Source organism: Macrobrachium rosenbergii, chromosome 26 (assembly GCF_040412425.1).
Source record: "Macrobrachium rosenbergii isolate ZJJX-2024 chromosome 26, ASM4041242v1, whole genome shotgun sequence".
NCBI lineage: Eukaryota > Metazoa > Arthropoda > Malacostraca > Decapoda > Palaemonidae > Macrobrachium > Macrobrachium rosenbergii.
In genome coordinates this window covers 50,019,511-50,040,910 of record NC_089766.1, presented here as the reverse complement: position 1 = coordinate 50,040,910, position 21,400 = coordinate 50,019,511, and the positions used below count along the sequence as shown (strand labels likewise).

General features: G+C 37.6%; 1 protein-coding gene across 7 annotated transcripts; it reads right to left on the bottom strand.

Moving 5' to 3' along the window:
- Positions 1–487: 487 nt before the first annotated feature.
- LOC136853190 (gastrula zinc finger protein XlCGF57.1-like) lies at positions 488–21,305 on the bottom strand. Of its 7 annotated transcripts, none has more exons than XM_067128544.1 (7): positions 18,897–19,000; positions 18,362–18,456; positions 12,053–13,222; positions 8,236–8,439; positions 3,279–3,328; positions 1,191–1,680; positions 638–785 (listed from the first exon to the last, which is right to left on the bottom strand). In XM_067128544.1, exons 3-7 carry the CDS (start codon positions 13,047–13,049, stop codon positions 772–774), a joined length of 1,755 nt encoding a protein of 584 aa, XP_066984645.1. In that variant the 5' UTR covers positions 13,050–13,222; positions 18,362–18,456; positions 18,897–19,000; the 3' UTR covers positions 638–771. The 7 variants fall into 7 exon arrangements, with proteins under 7 accessions (XP_066984646.1, XP_066984645.1, XP_066984641.1 ...); XM_067128542.1 differs by lacking the exon at positions 638–785 and adding an exon at positions 21,281–21,305 and having other exon boundaries at positions 1,010–1,680; positions 18,897–18,956; XM_067128541.1 differs by lacking the exon at positions 638–785 and adding an exon at positions 21,281–21,301 and having other exon boundaries at positions 1,010–1,680; positions 18,172–18,456; positions 18,897–18,956.
- Between the last annotated feature and the right edge of the window lie 95 nt (positions 21,306–21,400).

Genomic DNA, 21,400 nt, shown 5'->3' with positions numbered 1-21,400 from the left:
ACACAAGAAAAATGTAAACCATAAGCCTGTTAAGTACATCACCAAGCAGCCATACATATACCAACTGTTCAAAGTAAAACTGAAAGCAACACTGCTAGCAGCTGAAGGGACACTGTAAAGAACCTTTACTGCACTGCAAAAGGTACACTTTAGGAAGCAACATCTTTAAACAGATGGTTATATAATATTAAAGTCAAAGCAGAGGCTGGAGTCTGTTGTTATTCAGCACTTGGCTTGTCTACTCAAGCTGGCAATTTAAGCAGAGTTTTTGTAGTTTATGTGACATAAAAAAACCCTAACTTTGAGCCTACTTTCTTCATCTGCCAAAGATAAAACGTAAAATGTTTTGTAATTGTGGATGTACCTACATATTTACTGTAACGAACCATCCCAGACTACGTAAAATTGCTCAATATCCATGGATAGTAATTCTACACTGTAATATATCTACGCTTAAAAATTTTTAGAAAGTAAATGAAAGTCACTCTCAGTTTAGTATATAAACACTTTCATCAAAAGAAACAAAACTCAAATTCAACAGAGGCTCTATACAAATGTAAAACATACTGCTACAATGGAAAAATTGAGAACACACAAAATGATTAAAGGAGAAAAAGCATTTGTAAAAAAACAGGAGGGTGATGTACCTGTCTCTCAAACTTCGAGCATTGTAGTTCTAAAGTTGATGCTGGTTGGCTTGGAAATATGCTGTTAATTTTTAAGATGAACACTTGTCGTGCATGAAATGACTGCTATACCCCTCTACTTAAATTATTGCTGTTTATCTGTGGTCAGAATACAAAATAACTGATAACTATACAGCACCAAGGGGTTATATATAACATGCATATTTTACGTCATATACTCTGGAGTGTTTGATTAACAATTTACAGTTATAGACTATGATGTTGTCATCAAAGATTAGGAATTTTGTGCATTAAAAGAAATTATACAAAAATTCGATAATTTTGGACTAGCCTAACTTGAAGGTATAAAAAAAACTTCAAGGTATATTAGAATAAGATTTTTAAAGGAAAACTGATCTTTTACAGATAAATATATAATACTGAAAATATTGGTCTTCAAATGAAACTGCAAGGGCAAGAATACAGTAAATACTGTAGTTTAAGATATTTTAATATAAATGCGAAGACTTTCCCGGTAAGTGTCTTAATCATTAATAAACTGACCTATTGTAGTGTTGATGCACTTTATTAAAGCCATCTGTTTATCTACAGGCTGCAGTCTTAATATATTTTTAACATATATGCTGTAAGTCTCCGCCAAGTCACAGTCATCACTGTCTTCACCATCTTTACTGGAGGGTTCTGTAACAGTTACATTTTTGCCGCTTACAGAACCCGTCTCCTTATTTTCTCCAATTTTAGGGGTCTCTTTGAAATGGACTTTGAGGGACCCTCTCGTTCGTGGCGGACTGACTCTGGCAATTTTGTAAGGACTTTGTCGTCGGAGTTTAGGCTTCTGATCAACATCAGATGTGGTTCCCGTGCACGGCGATTCAAACGAATCCATTAAAGAAATGGATTTCTTTGAATTAGTCTGAGATTTTACAGCCGACGAATTAAGACTCTGAGCTTTGACCTCAAAACCCTCCACTCCTGCAACCAGCTCCAAAATTGTAGTATCGGGCTCCTCATCACCACTGAACTGCTCTTGTTTCTAGAAGGAAAGATAAAATGCAAAAATAAAACATTTTGCATCTTGAGAAATTCAAGAAAAAGCTTCTTTGGAAATATGGAATGTACTGTATGTAGAACAATCATTAAATGCAGTACCCAGTGTTTTTTGTTTGATTCCTAACATAGAATTTACATGCGCTGGAAAAGAGAGAATCCCCCAACTCTTTTCTTAATACAAAATATCTAATGTCATCAAATATTAAAATCTGAAATGTATTTAAAACATATGGTATATTTATGTTTATAGCAATTCTAACATTCTCACATAAAGAGAATGTTAGAAATAAACGTAATTTCAATTTAACTTCTCCAAACCTACATAGATTTACAATGAGAACAAAATAGAAAAAATAAAACACTACCATGTCTTCAGAGAGGGTTACTACAAGGAATTCATAAATAGCGCAAGTCATTAATAAAGTGAAGGTAATGGATTTTTAGAGAAACTTATTCCATCATCTCTTTTACAAACTTTAACAACAACAATGATCTTATAAAGAATTACTTGAAGGTTCAAATACTGCATTTATTTTAAGAAATACAGACTAAGGTGGTCTAGACACATGATGAGGAGGGATGAGGAACAATTGGTGAGAAAAGAAGTAGCTATGGAAGTAGCAAGAAGAACGGCCGTAGAAAGGTCCACGAAATCATGAAAGACGGGACAGTTGATGACCCAGACCTGATGAGAGTTCAGGAAGAAGCACAAGACAGTGGGCAGTGGGTAGAACTCATTTCAGTTCTAACCCCACAAAAGGAAAGGGTGATATAAAAATGTTTATGATGATAGTGATGTCGTAGTACCTTTCCCTTTAAACATAGGTCTCATACAAATACAGGCTTTACTGTACTTAAGATTCTTTGCATTGTCTCATACACGTAAAGGCTTTACCATACTTAAGATTCTTTGCATTGTGTGTGTAATAAACACAAACAGAGGGGAGACATCTGTTTTTTAAAAGATGTGAAAGGGTCCAGACACATTCAATCAAAAGATAACTCAATGCGCTTCAAGATTAACAACAACAAAATTATGTAAATATATAAATATTGTACAAATAAACTTCCAATAAAAATGCTGATGACTGAATTGGTTGCATATATATATTAATTAAAACTGTGACATCTTTGACTTATATACTGCAAGTTTTTATGAACAGAATGTTCAAGGTACACTTAACTTGTTAATAACCATGCAAGGCATGTAAATACACAAACTGTTCATTTTCGTTCTAATCTTCCATATATAAAACTGTTATACTGTATTTCCATATCTGGTCTGGAAGAATTGTATAAATTTTAAAAAAGAATCATTCAATATCGAGTAAATAAGTTAATGACAATCTTCGACTAATGCTGATCTTCTTGTCTACTTCAGTTTGAGCTGTTAAACCTTATATATTATGAAAGATGGAGGATAGTTATCCCTTCAAAGGCTAAATATACAATTTCACTTACTTTGTGGCTCTTTTCTTACACTGAATGAAAGTTATAAGAAACAAACTGCTATAAAACTATAGATCTCAGAATATCCAATGCATTCAGTCCTTTTCCAACATGGCAGTACATAATACTTACAACTGCTACGGAACACATTTCTGGGCTTCCACTTTCTTCTGGCATAATACCTGGAAAAACAAAGTGTGGGATCCTTTACCATATAAAAATACACTTTTTAACAATTTGTAATTTTCATAGGTTTACAAACCAGAGCTTTTCAATATACTATGAGAATACCTCAGCACTAAGGAATACTGGACTCATATCCAAAAGGCAATTATTTGTATTTCCCAAAAACAAATGACTGATTTATCAAGTTACAAACTGTTGCAACATCAGGTGATAAATACAGATGTGTAATCAGAACAGGTTCTGATATGTTTGTCAAAATGACAGTGGTAGTGTAAAAGACAAACAGTATTACCAAATGACAAGACCCTCACAGGACTGGCCAGATGGTATGTTAGTCCCTCTCTCTAAGTTTGGCCATTTATTTTCCCGACAAGTACACTGAATAGTTAAGTGTAGTTCCTAAAATACCATGCAACTTTACCCTCCCCATAATTTTCAGCCTGCTGTGTTTCAAATCTAACAAAATAAGTTAATGACCCATTACCAGCCAGTCCCAAACCCATACATAAGGAGTGAGTTAAGAACCATGAGGACATATAGAATTTGTAAAAAAAGGAACTACTGAAAAATGGCATATAAATGCTGGCAGAAGTAGAATGCAGGGTAATATGCTGGACGTGATTTGCAGAGGCGGTGATGGAATCACACTGTAAGAATAGAAATTTATAAGAGGAGAACTTTCATGTTCTGGCAGAGGACGGTTGGGTAATACGATAGCAGTATACAGGGAGAAGAGAAGGGAGACTAAAATAGCAATAATGAAGTGGATCTGGGAGGATTAGTCAAATTCTTACCTCAGCAAAGGGAGGAAGGAAAAATTCAATATAACAAAAGGAACAAGAAAAGACGGGAAGGGGCAATGTGAAAACATACTGAATGAATACAAAAATTTTGATTTATTTGTCATGAAGTAGTTTTATACAACTCCTGCATCCCATTCTGGGACTGTTATAGACCTCACCCATATATTTGCTCTTGAATGAAAACTGGAGCAAACTAAAATTTAAAAATTGGAGAGCCAACTAGGAAAATACCAGTGAGAAGAAATGAAAAGTATTATGTAGAGAGGAATGCTGCTAGGGGCTGAAAGGTACTATAAGTACCTATGTATGTTTACTTGGTGCTATGCAATGCACACTATAAGCAGTACACCCTATGGCACACAAATGAATTGAAGGAAGGTCAACCATGAGGGTAAGAGAGAGCCTTTGGCTAGATGAAAACACTGAAGACCCTCAGGATCACCAAGGACAACAAATGATTTGCTCAAAGCCACTGAAGAACCAGCTCAAGATAAGGTGACAAGATTATGTGAAAATATGATAAAGGAAGAGGTCAGGTCAGAGGAGAGGGGAAAGAGTATGTGTTACAATATACAATAGAAAAGGCGATGCACTAGTGTGAACAAAAGGGAGGGATTAGATTTCTTAAGCACACAGGCAGTTCCCGGTTATCGGCGGAGTTCCGTTCCCGACAGCGTGACGATAACCAAAAATCGCAGATAACCAAAAATCGGCAATAATAGCACTGATTCCTGGTTATCAGCGCCGATAACCGGTGATCAGCGCCGCTGATAAGTGGCAATCAGCGCCGATAACTGGTTATCAGCGACGATAACTGGGAATTGGTGTCGAAAATCTGGTTTTATCGTCGTCGCTAGGCAAGCGCCGTAAAACCGGATTGCTGATAACCAATGCTGCCGATAACCGAGGACTGCCTGTAATACAGGCAGTCCCCAGTTATCGGCGGGGTTCCGTTCCCGACAGCATGATGACAACCGAAAATCACCGCTAACCAAAAATCGGCGATAATAGCACTGACCCCTGGTTAGCAGCGCTGATAACTGGTGATCAGCGCCGCCGATAAGAGGCAATCAGCGCCGATAACCGGTTATCAGCAACAAAAATCTGGTTATCGTCGTTGCTAGACAAGCGCTGTAAAACCGGATCGCCAGTAACCGAGGCTGCCGATAACTGGGGACTGCCTGTATGAAGGAAATGCCAAAAATCAGCTGAGGAAAGCAAATAATGTACAGGTTAAGAATTGTAAAAAAAAAAAAATAGAAGAGATCATACCATACTTTTGTGGATGCTGAGACAGCAAAATGACAGAGTACCAAATTACAAAAATAAAGGGTGCCGGACAGGCCCAGTAAGCTAGCCATGTTATTATAACATAACAGAAGATCTACAATGAAGAGAGTAACATGTATATCAGATGAATCTGAGATAAATAGGGATGTCCATCTGGGATTAACAATGAATCCTTGATTGCTTATCACAACCACAGAGGAAACTAAAAAAAGAGTGCTGAAAAGAAGGCCCCTGGGAGCAGCTCCACATAGATCATATAGTGTTAACATTAGAATTGGAGGAAGATAATGTTTAATAAAAATGAAACAGTGGAATGGGGAGAAGAGGACAGGAAATAATTGCAAGCAATACAAAGCTTGTGGAAAAATACACAAAGAATGTGGCCATGTGGATACTGTTGATAAAGCTCAACAGTGAATTCAGTGCGATGTACCGAGAGATATTCAGGACTGAAAAACATTAATGGAATGATGGGATTTTCAATGCCCAAAATAAATAAGAGCAAATGGAAAAATGAGGGAAAAGAAGCACCTTAGAATACGAAGAACATTTCTGTTACCTTTGGAACCCACCAGACAGTGAAATAAGTATTGAGACGGCATGAATCAAATTGCCGAGTGCTGTTGAATAAAAGTTCACCATTATTAGTCTGAGACCTTGACTAAAAAAACTGAGAATTTTGAGGGGTGCACTGGGAAGATATCACAAATGATGAAGTTGCATAAAACTGTGTCCAAAGGCTTACCAACATATTGAGATGACTCAAAACTTGTGATGCACATGGATGAGGAGCAGTTAGTCAAAAAACAGTGCTGTAGCAGGATTAAGAAGAATAAGAAGACATGAAAACCATGATGAAGGACAAGAATGATGACATCAGCAACATAATAATTTAGGTTGAAACTGTGCAAGTTATGAGAAAACCATTTCATGTCTAACTAAGCAAAGAGAAAGATCAGATGTACAATTATGAGATGGACAGTGACCAGGAATGGCACTGTCAGTCACAACACAACATTTCTCTCATGAATGGATTATCTCACTTTCTGGGCTCTCTCTCTCTCTCTCTCTCTCTCTCTCTCTCTCTCTCTCTCTCTCTCTCTTCTTCAAAGATATTTTGAATTATATAACCCTTTTTCACCACCTTCATTTTAGGACATTCTTCCTATGTAACCAAACCACTTACTAATACATACTATGATCTCTGAACTAGTTTTATATATATAAATTTCTCAACCATTCACCATTTTTACTCCACACATTACACAATACTCTCTTACTTTTTCTTCAACATCCACACTTCACTCCCACAAAGGAAAGTTGGCTTAACAAACCCATCTTATATTTTAATTTTTACTTTCATGAACACCCTCTCCACATTAAACTGATGCAAAGACCCAGCTACTTTCTCTAGTTCACTATCAAATCCACACTAAATGACCAACTTTCATTTGCTGTTTCACGTACAAGGGTATACCAAAAGAATGTACCAACAATGGATCATCTTGCAGTCTTTAAAATAAAGATCCTTCAGTGAATCATGTTACTGACCTTTATTATTAGTACAGGCAGCTCCCAGTTTACGACTGGGGTTCCGTTTTTACGCCGCATCGTAAACCGAAAATCGTAGTAAACCAAAAAATCGTTGAAAATCGTAAAAAATCCGAAGAAAACCTTACTTTTAATGCTTTGGTATTGAAAACAATGTATGTAAACTGCATTTTTATTGAGTTTTTATAAAAAAAAACTCCAACTTTTTATTATTCTGCCGTTTTGGAGTCATATGTCTTCCGTTGGATTGGTGTACGACGCGTTGTAACCCTAGAACATGCGTCGTAAACTGGGAAATAATGTCTGATTAATATATTTGAAAAGCGTCGTAACATCAGAACGTCATAAGCCGGACCCGTTGTAAACCGGGGACTGCCTAATCAGAACACTCAAAGATCAAGAAGATGGCTTCAGAAACATCAGAGAGCCACCCAAAGATTGAATAAAACATCAAATCTTGAGATGCCACTAAATAAGGAGACCCCAGCAACATCCCACCCCCATTTCCTAAAATCCATAAGGACAAAAGAAACTTTATGTACCTCATGAAGAAGATTACAAATGAATTAGTACTTTTTGAGGCTAGCGTCAACAACTGGCTCAACATCTATAAAGGTGTTAAATGAAGATGGTAATCAGGCTAGCATATAGTGGCTTAACTTCAAAGAGGAAAACATATTAGTAGATGTCAGCACTGGAGAAATAATGAACTTGGTTGCCAAAAGATAGTCTTAATTTACTATTGTACTATGCTGTCTGTCCACCAAAAAGATATGTCATTTTGATATCTGAATTGCTTTAATCTAAAAATCCACACACTTGCAAATATGCAAGGACAACTATACAGGCAGTCCCCAGTTATCGGCGGGGTTCCGTTTCTGAGGGTGTGATGATTCAAATCACCGCTAACCAAAAATTGGCGATTTCAGGGCTTTTTGGTGATTTTCAGGAGTTATCAGTGAAGATTGGCTCCAAAACGGCAGGTTATTGGCGCCTCTGTTAGGTATTATCATGAAAAACCCAATAAAAATGGGTGCTGATAACACCCAAAGAAATAAAAGCGTTTTTTAGGATTTTTGAAACGATTTTTGACGATTTTTCAGTTTAGACAAGCGCCATAAAACAGAATCTCTGTAAACGAGACCCTCGTTAACTGGGGACTGCCTGTATTTGTAAACATGTAAAACATATCACCATATATAATCATTCTCATATTATACCTGGCAGTCAATGGTTTGGTATCTGTCAGCGATACTCACGCATTTTAGGTTTTTGTGGAGAAGGCATATCAGCTCCATCTGCATGACCTTCTTCTCCTATGTCACTAAACTCTGCAAGGTTTCCCTCTTCATCTTCAGTGTCTCCATCACCAGGTTTAAGACTTTGATTGCTTTTCTGAGAAGTTTTTGAAGATAAATGAAGATTTTCTGCATTCCTTAGACACTCTTCAAGTCTACAGAGCTCTAAATGAAATAAAAGAGTGAAAACTCTGGTTATATACAATTAGAAAACCAAAATTGTTAGTAATTTACCATTCAGCCAAAAAATTATGACAATCCGGTCATCCAAACATCTCTTACACCTTGCTACTTCTGAACTAAAAATGATGAAGTGTACAAAAAGTTAAAATTCCATAAACTGTTGTAGATGCTAAATTTTTCTTAATAAGACCACTGAATTAACATCATAACTCTTGTATGGCTGACCTACAGGGCTTGCTTTAACTTATTCATAAACAAACATTGTGAACATACAGAACATCCTTGAATATAAGCATAAATATATATATAAAATTTACTTTATTATCTAAGAACAAATTATTCGCAATGTTATTTTACCTACAGAGACAAGAGACAAAATAAAAAATAACAAACGTGATTCTATCTGATGGGAGTCAGTAAAAGGCTTCCACACTTTTCTTCCCCAGAGTAAAAGTAAATCCTACCACTCTGGGAAAAGATACTAAAACTTATGAGTATTGTGGTGGAGCAAGAAAGCAAAGACTACCCTGGCAGGGAATGTAAGAGGAACAGTATAAGAGGTAGGTGGACAAAGAGAAAGAAGAAAAACAGAAGTCTCTATGCCATCTTGACTATAAGATTGATGGTGTTGTCAGCTGTACTTGCATGCAATACGTTTTGCACTAAAACAGTCTTTGGAAGTGTGTTATGTGTCTCTTGGATATGAAGAAGAATATGACAAAACCTTTGTACAGATTTACACCTGACTACCTCTGGGGCTGTTTCAGGGATATGCACTCATACTGCTGTTATTGCAAAAAATAATTGCACTGCACGATTTTAACAAGTGCTGACAAGGGAAGAACGGACAAAATATTTCTAAATGATATAATGTAAACACCCTTAGCAAATGAACTAGTTTGGAAGTTCATGAAGAAACACCACTAAAGTAGTGTTGGAGGGGGAAGTAGCAGCATTAACTGTTTGTTGTAGCAATAGTGGAAGAAGATGACACAAAATTCATTGAAGCGAATTTGTAAACATGTCTAGAAAAACATTCCATAAAGATCCAAAACATAAAACTTTAATTTATGCAAGGGTAAAATACCCAGAAAATAATTAAAACATAAAAATAGACCATTCTCAATTGAAACCTGTCAAGAGAGAAGTCCATGAACAAGACTTGCCTGCAGGTTATCAAACTGGTGTGAGAAGAAAGTCACTGACTTTCCTCTTGGCACAAACAGCCTTCTAAACTTAACTTTTTCCTCCTCTGAGGATACACCAGAAAGAGATATCTACTAATGTATTTAGCTATTGATCTAACCATGATAAATTTAAAAGGATCCCATGACAACTAACTCACTGGAAGAAGAGATCCCTCAGCACGAAAGGGATACTGGGAAGACTGTCAACCTGCAGACTGACAAGTCCACCTGCAAATAGTAGATCTCTGCATCCTCAGACAAGTAAAACCTTTGCTGACATATCATGGGCAGGTCAAGATGATTGGAGGAACATTTACAGGCTGATGAATTCTCCAATACGCATATCAGGCAATTAAACCTCCTGCATCGCTCCCTACAGAAGCAGGGGCCAGGACTATCAAAAAATTATACTGCTTCAGAAGCAAACCCTAAATTTTGCCAAATCATTAATACCAGGTGTCAAGGGGCTGATTGGGAAGCTTAAGCAAGATCTTGTAGTCCCAAATGAACCTAATGATCTAAAAGTACCTTTCCAACTCTGCCTCATGCTGTCCAAAGGCAAAGGACACTCAGCTTCTAATTGATCCTCAGTACAAGAAGGATCCTCTACCAAAGTAAGGGGGAAAAGATGCGTCAAACTATCCAGGTGCTACTTAACAGACTGTTGTGCTGAAAGTCCATTACCTGAATGGCTAGGCATTGAACCATGGCCCTAAGACTCAAGTGTGACTGAATATGATCTACACTGCTGTCTTCCCACCCAGAAATAGCAATAGAACTAAACATGCCATAACCGGTGCTAGGTTTAGATGACAAATGCAGACCATCAACAGTGCTACACATAAAAGACAAGTCACATGCATGTGAAGTATCACAGAAGGAATATACAGAAAATCCCAGTGTCATGATCAGGTAATCTGGTTCCAAAGAACCAGAACTACCAACAGTAAGTTCACTCTCTCTGTCACCTCTGAAGAGAGGAGTCCAGGTCAACCCTCCCCTTCCAAGAAGCATGAGCAGGTGACTGGTAATGAGAAGTCTCATGGAATGGAGACCAGTCACAAGCAAGTTTGTGGACAAGGTTACCTGCCTTTCTCAGGAACACCTTTCCTGCTAACAAGAATGATGTCTGCCCATGGCTTTGGAGCACTTATTGGACCTTCTACATCCAAAAAAATCCAGGAGGTAGAAGACAACGAACCTGAGGGTTAAGAGGAGGAGGCTGGGGGAAATAAGTCTGCACTTCCTTAGGAGTCCAAACAGGTCTGGCAGATACAGCAGCAACAATGGGAACTATAGCATGGGAGTCTGTTGCCAAAACGAGAAACCTGCAGCAGCAGGAACAACAACAACAGGAGTCCACTGCCAAAGCATTGACACCTGCAGAATCATGAAAAGTAGGATTTTAGCCTTAGCTAAATGCTCAAGGGGGCAGCAATGGCCAGATCCCTGGACAGACCAAGGGATAACCAAAGACCCTTCAGTAACTCCTAAGTTCAGTGACACCCCAGAGATACAGATGAATGGTTGGTGTCTGCACATGAGACATCCAGAGTCCCCTCAAATAATGGCCCCCCTCCTCCCAAGACCTATCAGCTTGGGGAGAATGTCAAACAACTAAACCAGAAGCGGATGGAGGAGTAAGTACAGAAGTCACATTCAAGAGGGTTATCAGAGTGAAGGGTGACCTCTGCCTATGCAAAGGTCACAAGCAGCACAATCCTTACAAGAAAGATTCTTCATATACACCTGGTCCCCACAAGAACAAAAAGTATAATGATCAACAGTCATGGACAACATAAAGTGGCCAAATGCATGTATACCCATGAGATCCATGTTGTTTACCTGACTTATGTCTTCCATTTTAAAACAGTCATCCATTATACATACAAGAAAATCCAAACCAAGTCCAGAAAAACAAGGTGGAGGTACGTAAATCCTAGTCTGAAGTAATTCAGTTTAAACACAGACATCAGTAAAAGTTCCACAATGGAAATTTCTCCACTGGGCAAGTGGTTAAAAATACTTGAGGGTCTGCTGAGAGGTCAGTGGGTAGGTATTTCCCTCCCACTCACCTAAATGCTACCACTTAAACCCCTTGTTCCAATAAAGCAGTCACCTTATATGCTCCCGAATAAAAGACAAAGGTTTGTATTCTTGTTAGAACAAACAGTAACTATATACTGTAACCATTTTTTCATTTCTTAATCTATACTGGAATACTTTATAAAACATTCACATGACTTTACAACTACAGTATGTACATACAATATTTCATTTTTCTAATAAGCACTTAAATATTCACTGTGCAGTACTTAACTTTTCTCAAGCCAGAAATGTTATTTAAAACTCCTCTCCTTACAGCCAAAGTATTAGCTAATTAATTTAAAAACGATACCTAAACTCACCTGTATGACCATTCATGTGAAGCTTAAAATCTTCTAATTTACTGAACTTGACTCCACACGTAAAACACTCGCTTTCCTTTAATTTGATGGGCCGAGTCACATGCCTTCGCTTCTCTCCTTTGCTTTTTAGCTCCTGCCCGCACAGATAACATGAATCCACATCATGTGTTTGGATGTGATCGTTGAAAACCGATACGTGATCAAATTCCTCTTTGCAAATGGCGCACTCGTATTTCCCCTTCATCTTTGACAAATCTTTAGCCTTGCTTCCATGTTTCCTGCCACGTTTCATGGGGATGCTTCTGAACTGTGGTTTTCCTGACTTTCCGTGGACTTTTGCTAAGTGATTCTTCAGATCTCTTAGGAGCTTAAAGTTCTCCCCACATTCTGAACAATTATAAGGCTTCTCACCAGTGTGTTGTCTCATATGAAGAGTAACCGTTGAACTCCTGTTAAACTCCTTCCCACAGATGCTGCACTTGAATGGTTTTTCCCCTGTATGTATTCTCATATGCATCTTCAGAGAGTACTTCTGCGTAAACGCTTTGTTACATAAATTACATTTGTGAGGCTTCATACCAGTATGAATGATGATATGGGACTCCAGCTCACCTTTACGCTTGAAGCTTCTGCCGCAGAGTCCGCACGAGAAAGGCCTGTCTTCAGAATGAACGGCCATGTGACTCCTCAGGTTAATCTTGTCGTGGAATAGCTTCCCACACACCGAGCAAGCTTCATACTCGTCCCCTTTGGCATGCTTCAGATCGGTGTGTTTTCTCAGGTGCGTCTCGTCGATAAATCTTACTCCACAGATTTTGCATTCAAAAGGCCTCTCAGCAGTATGATTGTCCATGTGAATTCTGAATATATCTTCACAAACGAAAGCCTCCATGCAAATGTGGCAATGATATATTACTTCTGTTATTGCCTCTTGCATTGGTTCATGTAACTGCACATTGTCAACAGCCTCCATACTTGTAATATCATGTTCTAACATAACCAAACAGTGAAAATTCTGTTCCTTAACCCACTCAGCTCAACAGAGGAACTACAGAAATGCCAATCACAGCCTTAATGCCATTTGAAGCTGAAGGTAATGTTGAACTTTATATAGTATAAAAGTGCTTCGCTATGAGAAGTCTTGCCCCATGTTAAAACTTCTGTCAGTATCTGAAAATAAATATAAAATATCAATATAAAACAAGATATTGAGGTAAATGTGTTTGCTGCCCAAGGCTGATGGAAAAGTGGGGCAAACTTCTTATTTTCAGCCTCCTAGAACCTCAAAAGCTTTAGAATAATGGCAGAAAATATCAGATTACTGTATGGTAAAAATACGACAGTTAATTTTTGTTGCAATTTTCTACTTTTATCTTCCATTCCTGCAAGCATTACCAAATACACAGTCAAGACCATCATTATGACTACAGATGAGTGCAATTTTTCTGCATTAACTTCATCACAAACAATACTTATGAAAGACAACAAAAAGAAACCAAAGTATACTACAGCAAGTAGCTATATATCTAACATTGACCAAAAACATAGATTCAAAAGAAAAGATGAGGTATAATGATAGAAGTGTCAGTGCACTATTCATTTTGAACTTCTACCATCAAGGCAGGCCATCACTTGAGAAGCCTGTTACATCTAAGCATTTTAAGTTGCACTATTTGGGGCACAAGACTTAGATGGTAGACAGCATGAATTAGTAAGCTGGTACACAGAGCATAGTTACATAAATGATCCTAAGTTTTTGGAAAGTACTAGCACTATACACTGTGCCATACCTAAGAAGTCTTGATTTCTGCAAAGGCCAGAGCATGGAATATAGTGTACTGTAGTCCATGTTCTGTCTTTACCATATCTAGTCTTCAGCACCTTCTCAGATCTCATGTGACAGGCAATAAAGAATTTTTCAGCCTAATGACATTCGGAACCCTATCACAATCCAAGACGACTTAGGACCCTTCTAAGATCATCTGTGGCAGGTATCAATATCTTCAGCCAAATGACAATTATTATTAATTAATGGTTTAACCAGATCGCTAAGCTAATTCATTTAGCTCTCACAAGGCTGGTTTTAATGACATTACAAAACCCTAACAAAATCAATGAAGTCTTGAGATTCTACTTAGATTCCATGTGCCACCCAAGGAATTTATTCAGATCCCATGCAGCAGGCATTAATGATAAGAAAAGCATAAAGACATTAAGAACCTCATCAACATCTCGAGAGGTCGTAGGATCATCTCCAAACCCCATTCAGGGGCAATTAAAGACATCTTCAGCCTAACGACATTAAGAACCCTGACAAAATCGAAAGTCCTAAGATACTTCCTTAATTGATTCTCAAGAGAATATTATTAAGACTCGCATTTGTTGTACAGTATCTGCATAGATACAGTCAAAAGACATAAAAACCTTATCAATGTCTTGGGACCCTCAGATCCCATGTGGCAGGCAATTAACATGTCTTTAACCTTGATGATGTTAAGAACTCAAACAATATTCTAGAAGTATTAGGACCCTTCCCAATTACATGTGATAGACATTAGAATAAGTTCAGATGAATAACATTAAGATCCCCATCAAAATCCAAGAATTAATACACTTCTTCCAGTCCTGTGTGGAAGGAATTAGAGATATGTTGAGATAAAACACATTAAGAAACAGCTAAAACATCCGAAAGTCACTAAAAACCTTATCAAAACCCCAAAGAACCTTCTCAAATCACGTGGCGGGCATTCAATGTTTGTTCAGCAACAAGACGTTAAGAAACCAACAAAATCTAAGAAGTATTACAACCTCATCTGATTCTGTGTGGCAAGTATCAAAGATATGTTCAGTCAAAAGACATGAAACATGCTTTCAAGATCCTTGATGAGAAAGGACATGAGATTCAGTTCAAAGGCATACTGTCCTTCTGGCCAACAAGGGATGCTGAGACATAAAGAGAAGACATAAATCTTTCAAAAACATAATGTCCTTCTGTACTGAACTCTATTGAGACTATTAAAACAAGATAAATCAAAAACATAATCACTCCTTTCTTAATTACTGTACTGAACTCTATTGAGACTATTAAAGAGAAGACATAAATCTTTCAAAAACATAATCACTCCTTTCTTAATTACTGTACTGAACTCTATTGAGACTATTAAAGAGAAGACATAAATCTTTCAAAAACATAATCACTCCTTTCTTAAATTAAAGAAGACATTTCAAAAACATAATCATTCCTTTCTTAATTACTGTACTGAACTCTATTGAGACTATTAAAGAGAAGACATAAATCTTTCAAAAACAATGTATAATTTAATATCAAATCCTACATTTTATTAAACATTCTGATTGTCTTCATAATGTGCAATTGGAATTAAAACAACCTTATCCACCCAAAATATAACCCCATTTTTATAATGTAGGCATCCACGCCACTGATTAAAATCTGGAATCTGTCACAGTACACACACGTCCTTCTACTCTGGTTGGTTAAATTTAAATGCCCCACCTAAAGCCTTGTTAAATCTACAGCATATATTTTCACCTCTTTAAATCATATTACAATAATGAGAGCTGAAAATGACTGATTCCAATGATGAACAATGAAAAAGTTGTCAACAGAGGAAGCCAGGGTACCACAAATTGCAATTTATATTTCTAATTAACTAGCATTAATGAATTTTTATCAACAACGGGACTAACCAGCCAAAAACAGTGTCCAAAGGCATTCATGAACAAGGTTTGACATTTATATTAACGAAAAAATTGTTAGCAATGTAATATACGTACACCGCAATTGTCATTAGATGCAATAGGCTATGCCAGCAGTGACCAGGTATGGGAAGGGGGCATAAAAATTACTTACAATCAACAAAAATATCAAATATAGTAAATTTACTATTTCTATCAGTATCAGCCTATATACTTTCACTACACAACAACAACATCTGTGGGACAAGGATGTCTTGAAAACATCATTTCTAAAGATTCAGATAAGAAAAAAAACACTAATACCACAATAAATGATAAACTACCAACATTATCTTTCTCAACAAGGAATAGCATTGAAGAATGAGATTTCCAACCATGCAGACACACCAGTCTACCTAAAATTTTGGGTTAAAAAAATATAACATATCTTATGAAGACAGAACCATACTTTGGAAGATTGGCAAAGCCATCTTACTGTAGGTTGGGGTTGCAAAGGTCTAGTGCTCTTAGCTTAAAACTGCACATTAGCTTAGGATCAAGCATAACCCATCCTAGGTTGCCATAACATTAACCAGGGCAACTGAGGGCTTTGCCCAATTGAAACCCAAAGCCCAATGTATATTTGTAGGGTATGTTAACCATCAGGGTACCCTGCTGATTTGAATTAAAGACATTTACATTAAGCCCAAAATGGCCTACCTAGGCTAAAGCAATAACCAAACTCCACTTCATGCTAAGAATAGAACAGAATATAGAATTTAGGCCAAAGGCCAAGCGCTGGGACCTGTGAGGTCATTCAGTACTGAAAGGAAAATTGAGAGTAAAAGATTACAAAGGTGTAACAGGAGAAAAACCTTGCAGTTGTACTAAGAAACAATTGTTGGTAGAACTAAGCAACAGCTCTGCATGGGGTTACTTTGGAAATTGATTTTTCCTATAGTATTTTTGGTTCTTATTAAGAATTTACTGTTATTTTTTGTCATTCAACTGTAATTAACCTTAGAAGTTGTATGTTGTCCATCCTGGAATGCTATTCCGCATGGGCAATGTTATTGGGAAGCTTTTGTTAATAAGTGGTTTCCTTCATTGGGGTGTTCAGGGGCAGAGCCCCCAACTAAGTAACACGGCCTGATAGGTTAGGCTAAGTTAGGGTACGTTAGGTTAGTGTAGTTCCTTTTAAAATAGGTTTCCTTAGCCAATCCCTTCTTAAACATATGGCTCCCTAATGACTTGCATATGCGCAGAACCATTCCATAACAACAACATGCAGTCAGGTCTTTCTCCCGTTTCCAAAACCCCACGTTCCCAAAGGGACCCCAACCATGTTGGTTAGACAGAGGTTAATACTGTAACAGTTGACAGACAATAAACACCACCACCTCCTTCATCAGCAACACTAAAAGCATACAAAAAATTAATTTCCAAGGTAACAGTCCTCACAGAGTTCTTACTAAAAATACCCAATTGTTAGATGAGGGTGGAAAGTAAGATGGAACAAAGAATATGAAAGGAGGGACAGTAAAAGCAATGAAAGGGGTTGCAGCTAGGGGAAGAAGGAATGCTACAAAATCCCTTAAGTAAAGCCTAAAGTGCACCAACAGAGTTAGATGACAGCACTAACCCCTATGGGGAACTCCATTTCACACTCAGCTTCTGTTAGACTACAATAACTTTTTAGCACAGGTACTGAATTGAATATAGAATTTAAGCCAAAGGCCAAGCACTGGGACCAATGAGGTCATTCAGCGCTGAAACGGAAACTGACAGTGAATGGTATAGTGGGAGGAAAACCTCACAGTTGCACTATGAATCAATTGTTAGGAGAGAGTTGAGGAAAGCATGATAGAAGAAAGAGAAGTACCAAAGGGGTTGCAGCTAGGGGCCGAAGGGAAGCTGCAAAGAACATTAAGCAATGCCTATAGTGCACCACATGAGAGGCATTGAAGGCACCATCTTCCTATGGGGATCCAGCCTGTGACCTGAATGATACTCGTATCATAGGACTGCGACAGCCTTTTAAATTCTACTTCCCTACGTCTATACTAACTTAGAGTTCTTAATTAGCAGATATAGATTACTTGAGCTAATTACGCCCTGTCTAATCTCCACTTGGGTAACATACCCTAGATACCCTATGTAACCTTACAATCCCCTAAGCCATTATATCAAACCTCCGTTACCACGTCCTTAAACAGACTGACACTGCAGACTTCAACTGCCATAAAAACAGGCCAACGTCAGTAAAGAGAGGAATAATCAGGCTTGTGAGAGTTTATTATCTGAAACACCGTAACATTCCCGATAAATAATGAAACGCAATTTGCCCCTGCTACTATATTTTCTAAATTAACCGCGATAAAGGATACTGATATTTACATCAAAATAGAAACTACTGAACAAACCTGTCTGCTGGCTGCTAACCACCGATGTAAATAAACTCTTCTTCTTCTTTTTCGGTGGTGGGAATTCATCTGAAAACCGCAGGTTGTACGTCTGTACCGGCATTTTGAACTGTGAAATTTTCCTTTTTTTATGTAATTCAATCCACCTCACATCCAACAGATTTGTTAAAGCCCATCATGTAATACGTACCGTATTGCAAAGCCTCGATGCCTGTGTTATGTTGATAAGGCACGTTTGATGGTTCAGTAATGCGCTGGATAAAAATGATTTTTCTCCCAGAATACCTAGTTAAGGGAAGAGATGCCATATTTATAATCATATCGTAATTCTTTGCTGCGTTCGACACTGAAATGGCCAAGATTAAAGACTGGACTGGATGTCTAAACTTGAATTCACAATTAAATAGAATAACAAAAACAAGTTTTTTTAAAAATGAGAAAACATTCACAGAATACAATTAAAAAATCAAATGTACCTTGTTACATAAACAAACTAAAAATAAAAGACATTCTAGTTATTAAATACAAAATCAAATGTAGCTTGATTTTGTTACACAAACAAATTAAAACTGAGCATATGACATAATAAAATCTTCTAACACAGAAAGATGACGACTGGAAAAATAGCTAAGTTAGCAGTTCGTGGACAGAATTTTCCCACGGAAAAATACTACAAGCTGCTAAAAGTGTTAAGGAAAAAGAACAAAACTAAAAATTATAATTACTATGGAAAAGTCCAAAACATCATGAGATGTCCCGATAATGATAATGACGAAGAGAATATCCTGAAATGAAGACTTGAAAAAATACAGTGGCTTGTTACAAGATGACAATCACAACTAGAAAGTTGCAATATTAAATTCGAAGGTTAGAGAGACAAAATATAACATCATTAAATGATCAGTACAGCTGTGGAGGACGTAATAGCCTACTAGGAGATAATAATATGTATGTGACCAGTGAAAGTTATAATGTCAGATACCACGTAATACAATTTCTCTAAATGCCAGAAACTGCAGCATCAACTGTACAAAGAAATTTCTATGTCCACAGAGAGGGCATGCAAGACTCAGAAGGGTAAAGAGTGACTGCGTCTGTGGTTGCTTGGAACTGCAGAGGAGGGGCGTTCTTAGTCGGGAGGAATTTGATTTGATTAATTTACGAAAATTTGACTATAGGCCTAGAGCCAAGCGCTATGGCACCTTCGGCTATTCAGCGCTCAAGAGAGTGAAAAGGGGAGTTAGAGAGGTAGGACAGCAAGATGGAGGCAAGGAAGGGGGGTAAAGAAGGTGAAACAAAAGGCTAAAACTTGGTTGCAGATAGATGCTGTATGGATTTTGCAAACAACTTTTAGTAATGCCTACGCTGCACCAAAAGAAGTGCATTGATGGCCACACCCCCCTGCGTGGAGGAAGAATATGAGGAGTGAGGGTGCAGATGAGTTAGTTCAAGGATTGTATAGCTAAGTTTGAATGCAGTAGGAGGAAACGTTGTGTTAATAAGTGGATTTGATTTAGAAATAAAAAATTTTTTAAAATGAAAGAACGGGTTATTTCAAGAGCCTGAGTCTGAATTGAATACAGAATATAGAATTTAGGCCAAAGGCCAAGCACTGGGACCTGTGAGGTCATTCAGCGCTGAAAAGGAAATTGACAGTCAAAGGTTTGAAAGGTGTAACAGGAGGAAAACCTCGCAATTGCACTATGACTCAACTGTTAGGAGAGGGTGGAAAGTAAGATGGAAGAAAGAGAATATGAAAGGAGGTACAGTAAAAGTGTTCTGTGGAAATGTCTTTGGCAAGGTGTTTGATTACTGGAAATTCATGGTCATCAAAGAATGAATAAATATTCTGTAGTACACTTGAAAAAGAGAAACTGAAAAGGAATACTGGCTAGATTGTAAGTACAAAGAAGGAAAAAAGGTCGAAGGATGCAACTACGGAAGAGGATTGGCTTTTAGGATATCAGATTGTTATCTGGTTTAAGCAGAAGTTGAAGTAGATATCCATTTTAGCTGAAGGAGATGGGTTAAAAGGTGCAGCTATAAACGTATTTAAGAAAAGCAATTTTGACAAGAAACTAAAAATAACATTATGAAGAGATAAAATGAAGAGGAAATGGGCTAAGGTTACAGAAACTATTGTAATATGCAAAATTTACAAACAGAGTCACTGCACCAGCATGATTCAGTATTGAGATACAGAAAAGAACACGCCTGGTTCACTATTTGTATGAACTTTGAGGAGCTACCTAGGGCCATGTGGAAGGAATGTCGCATGATAGGTGAAAAAGCGTGTATAATTCATCACTGTCAGAAGGGAGGAGCCAAGGAAGGCGGAGAAAGGATTGGTTGGATGATAAGGAAAAGGTACTCGAAAACAAGTGCCTTTGTATCCAGGAAGTGGTAGAGCACAGAAGGGGGTTTCGATGTCCTGCTGATAAGCCTTCTTTGTAGGTGTATAAAGCAGCTTATACTGTGGATGTTTTATGCACAGGGTGTTCATCCACAAACCAGCACTTATTGAATGTGTGGAGCCAGTCCCTATTTGGCCTCCAAGAGAAGATAACAGAACGGCTTTTTTTCACCAAGCCCCTTTTTCCCATTTGGAGGTAGTTTGAGGCTGGAATGAAATAAAACTTCTAGGCCAAGCTGGGACCAATGAGGTCACTGACTAAACAAATGTGATCTAGGCAATGCACTTCTCAGCCACAATGACCAATTTGGCTGATGGCACCTTCCAATGGTGGGGGGTTGGGGAGTCGCATCCCATTGGGTTTCTTATTCCTTGTCTTTAGCTACACCCATTTCTACATGGGGTTGCTGCGTTCTCCACCTTTCTGTCTCCAATGAATCCTGACTTCTTAAACCTTTCTCCTGCATGTCATTCGCTATTATATCCTTCCATCTGAACTTAGGCCTACTTCTTCCCTCCACCTCCACACGCACGCACACACACTCACACAGACGTTTATATATATATATATATATATATATATATATATATATATATATATATATATATTATACCACAACACTTTTGAACTGAACAATAATGAATAAAGCTGACTATATGCAATTAAAAACAAATGAAAAATAAATACACCAGTACACAAAATAAGAAAAGAGAAATGATTAAATCAAAGGAAATTAATGTGCTAAGGACAGAATCTGAGTGCATCTTCGATTTAGAGAACCTAACCCCAAGATATGTGCCATAGCCCGAAGGTCA

What these genes read in the sequence shown, in the direction of transcription:
- LOC136853190 (XM_067128542.1), bottom strand. Translation starts at nt 13,049, where the DNA reads ATGTTAGAACATGATATTACAAGTATGGAGGCTGTTGACAATGTGCAG. An exon ending in TCACATGAATGGTCATACAG is followed by an intron (nt 8,440 to 12,052) that starts GTGAGTTTAGGT and finishes TATTTCATTTAG; the next exon opens with AGCTCTGTAGACTTGAAGAG. An exon ending in TCCACAAAAACCTAAAATGC is followed by an intron (nt 3,329 to 8,235) that starts GTGAGTATCGCT and finishes TTGTTTTTCCAG; the next exon opens with GTATTATGCCAGAAGAAAGT.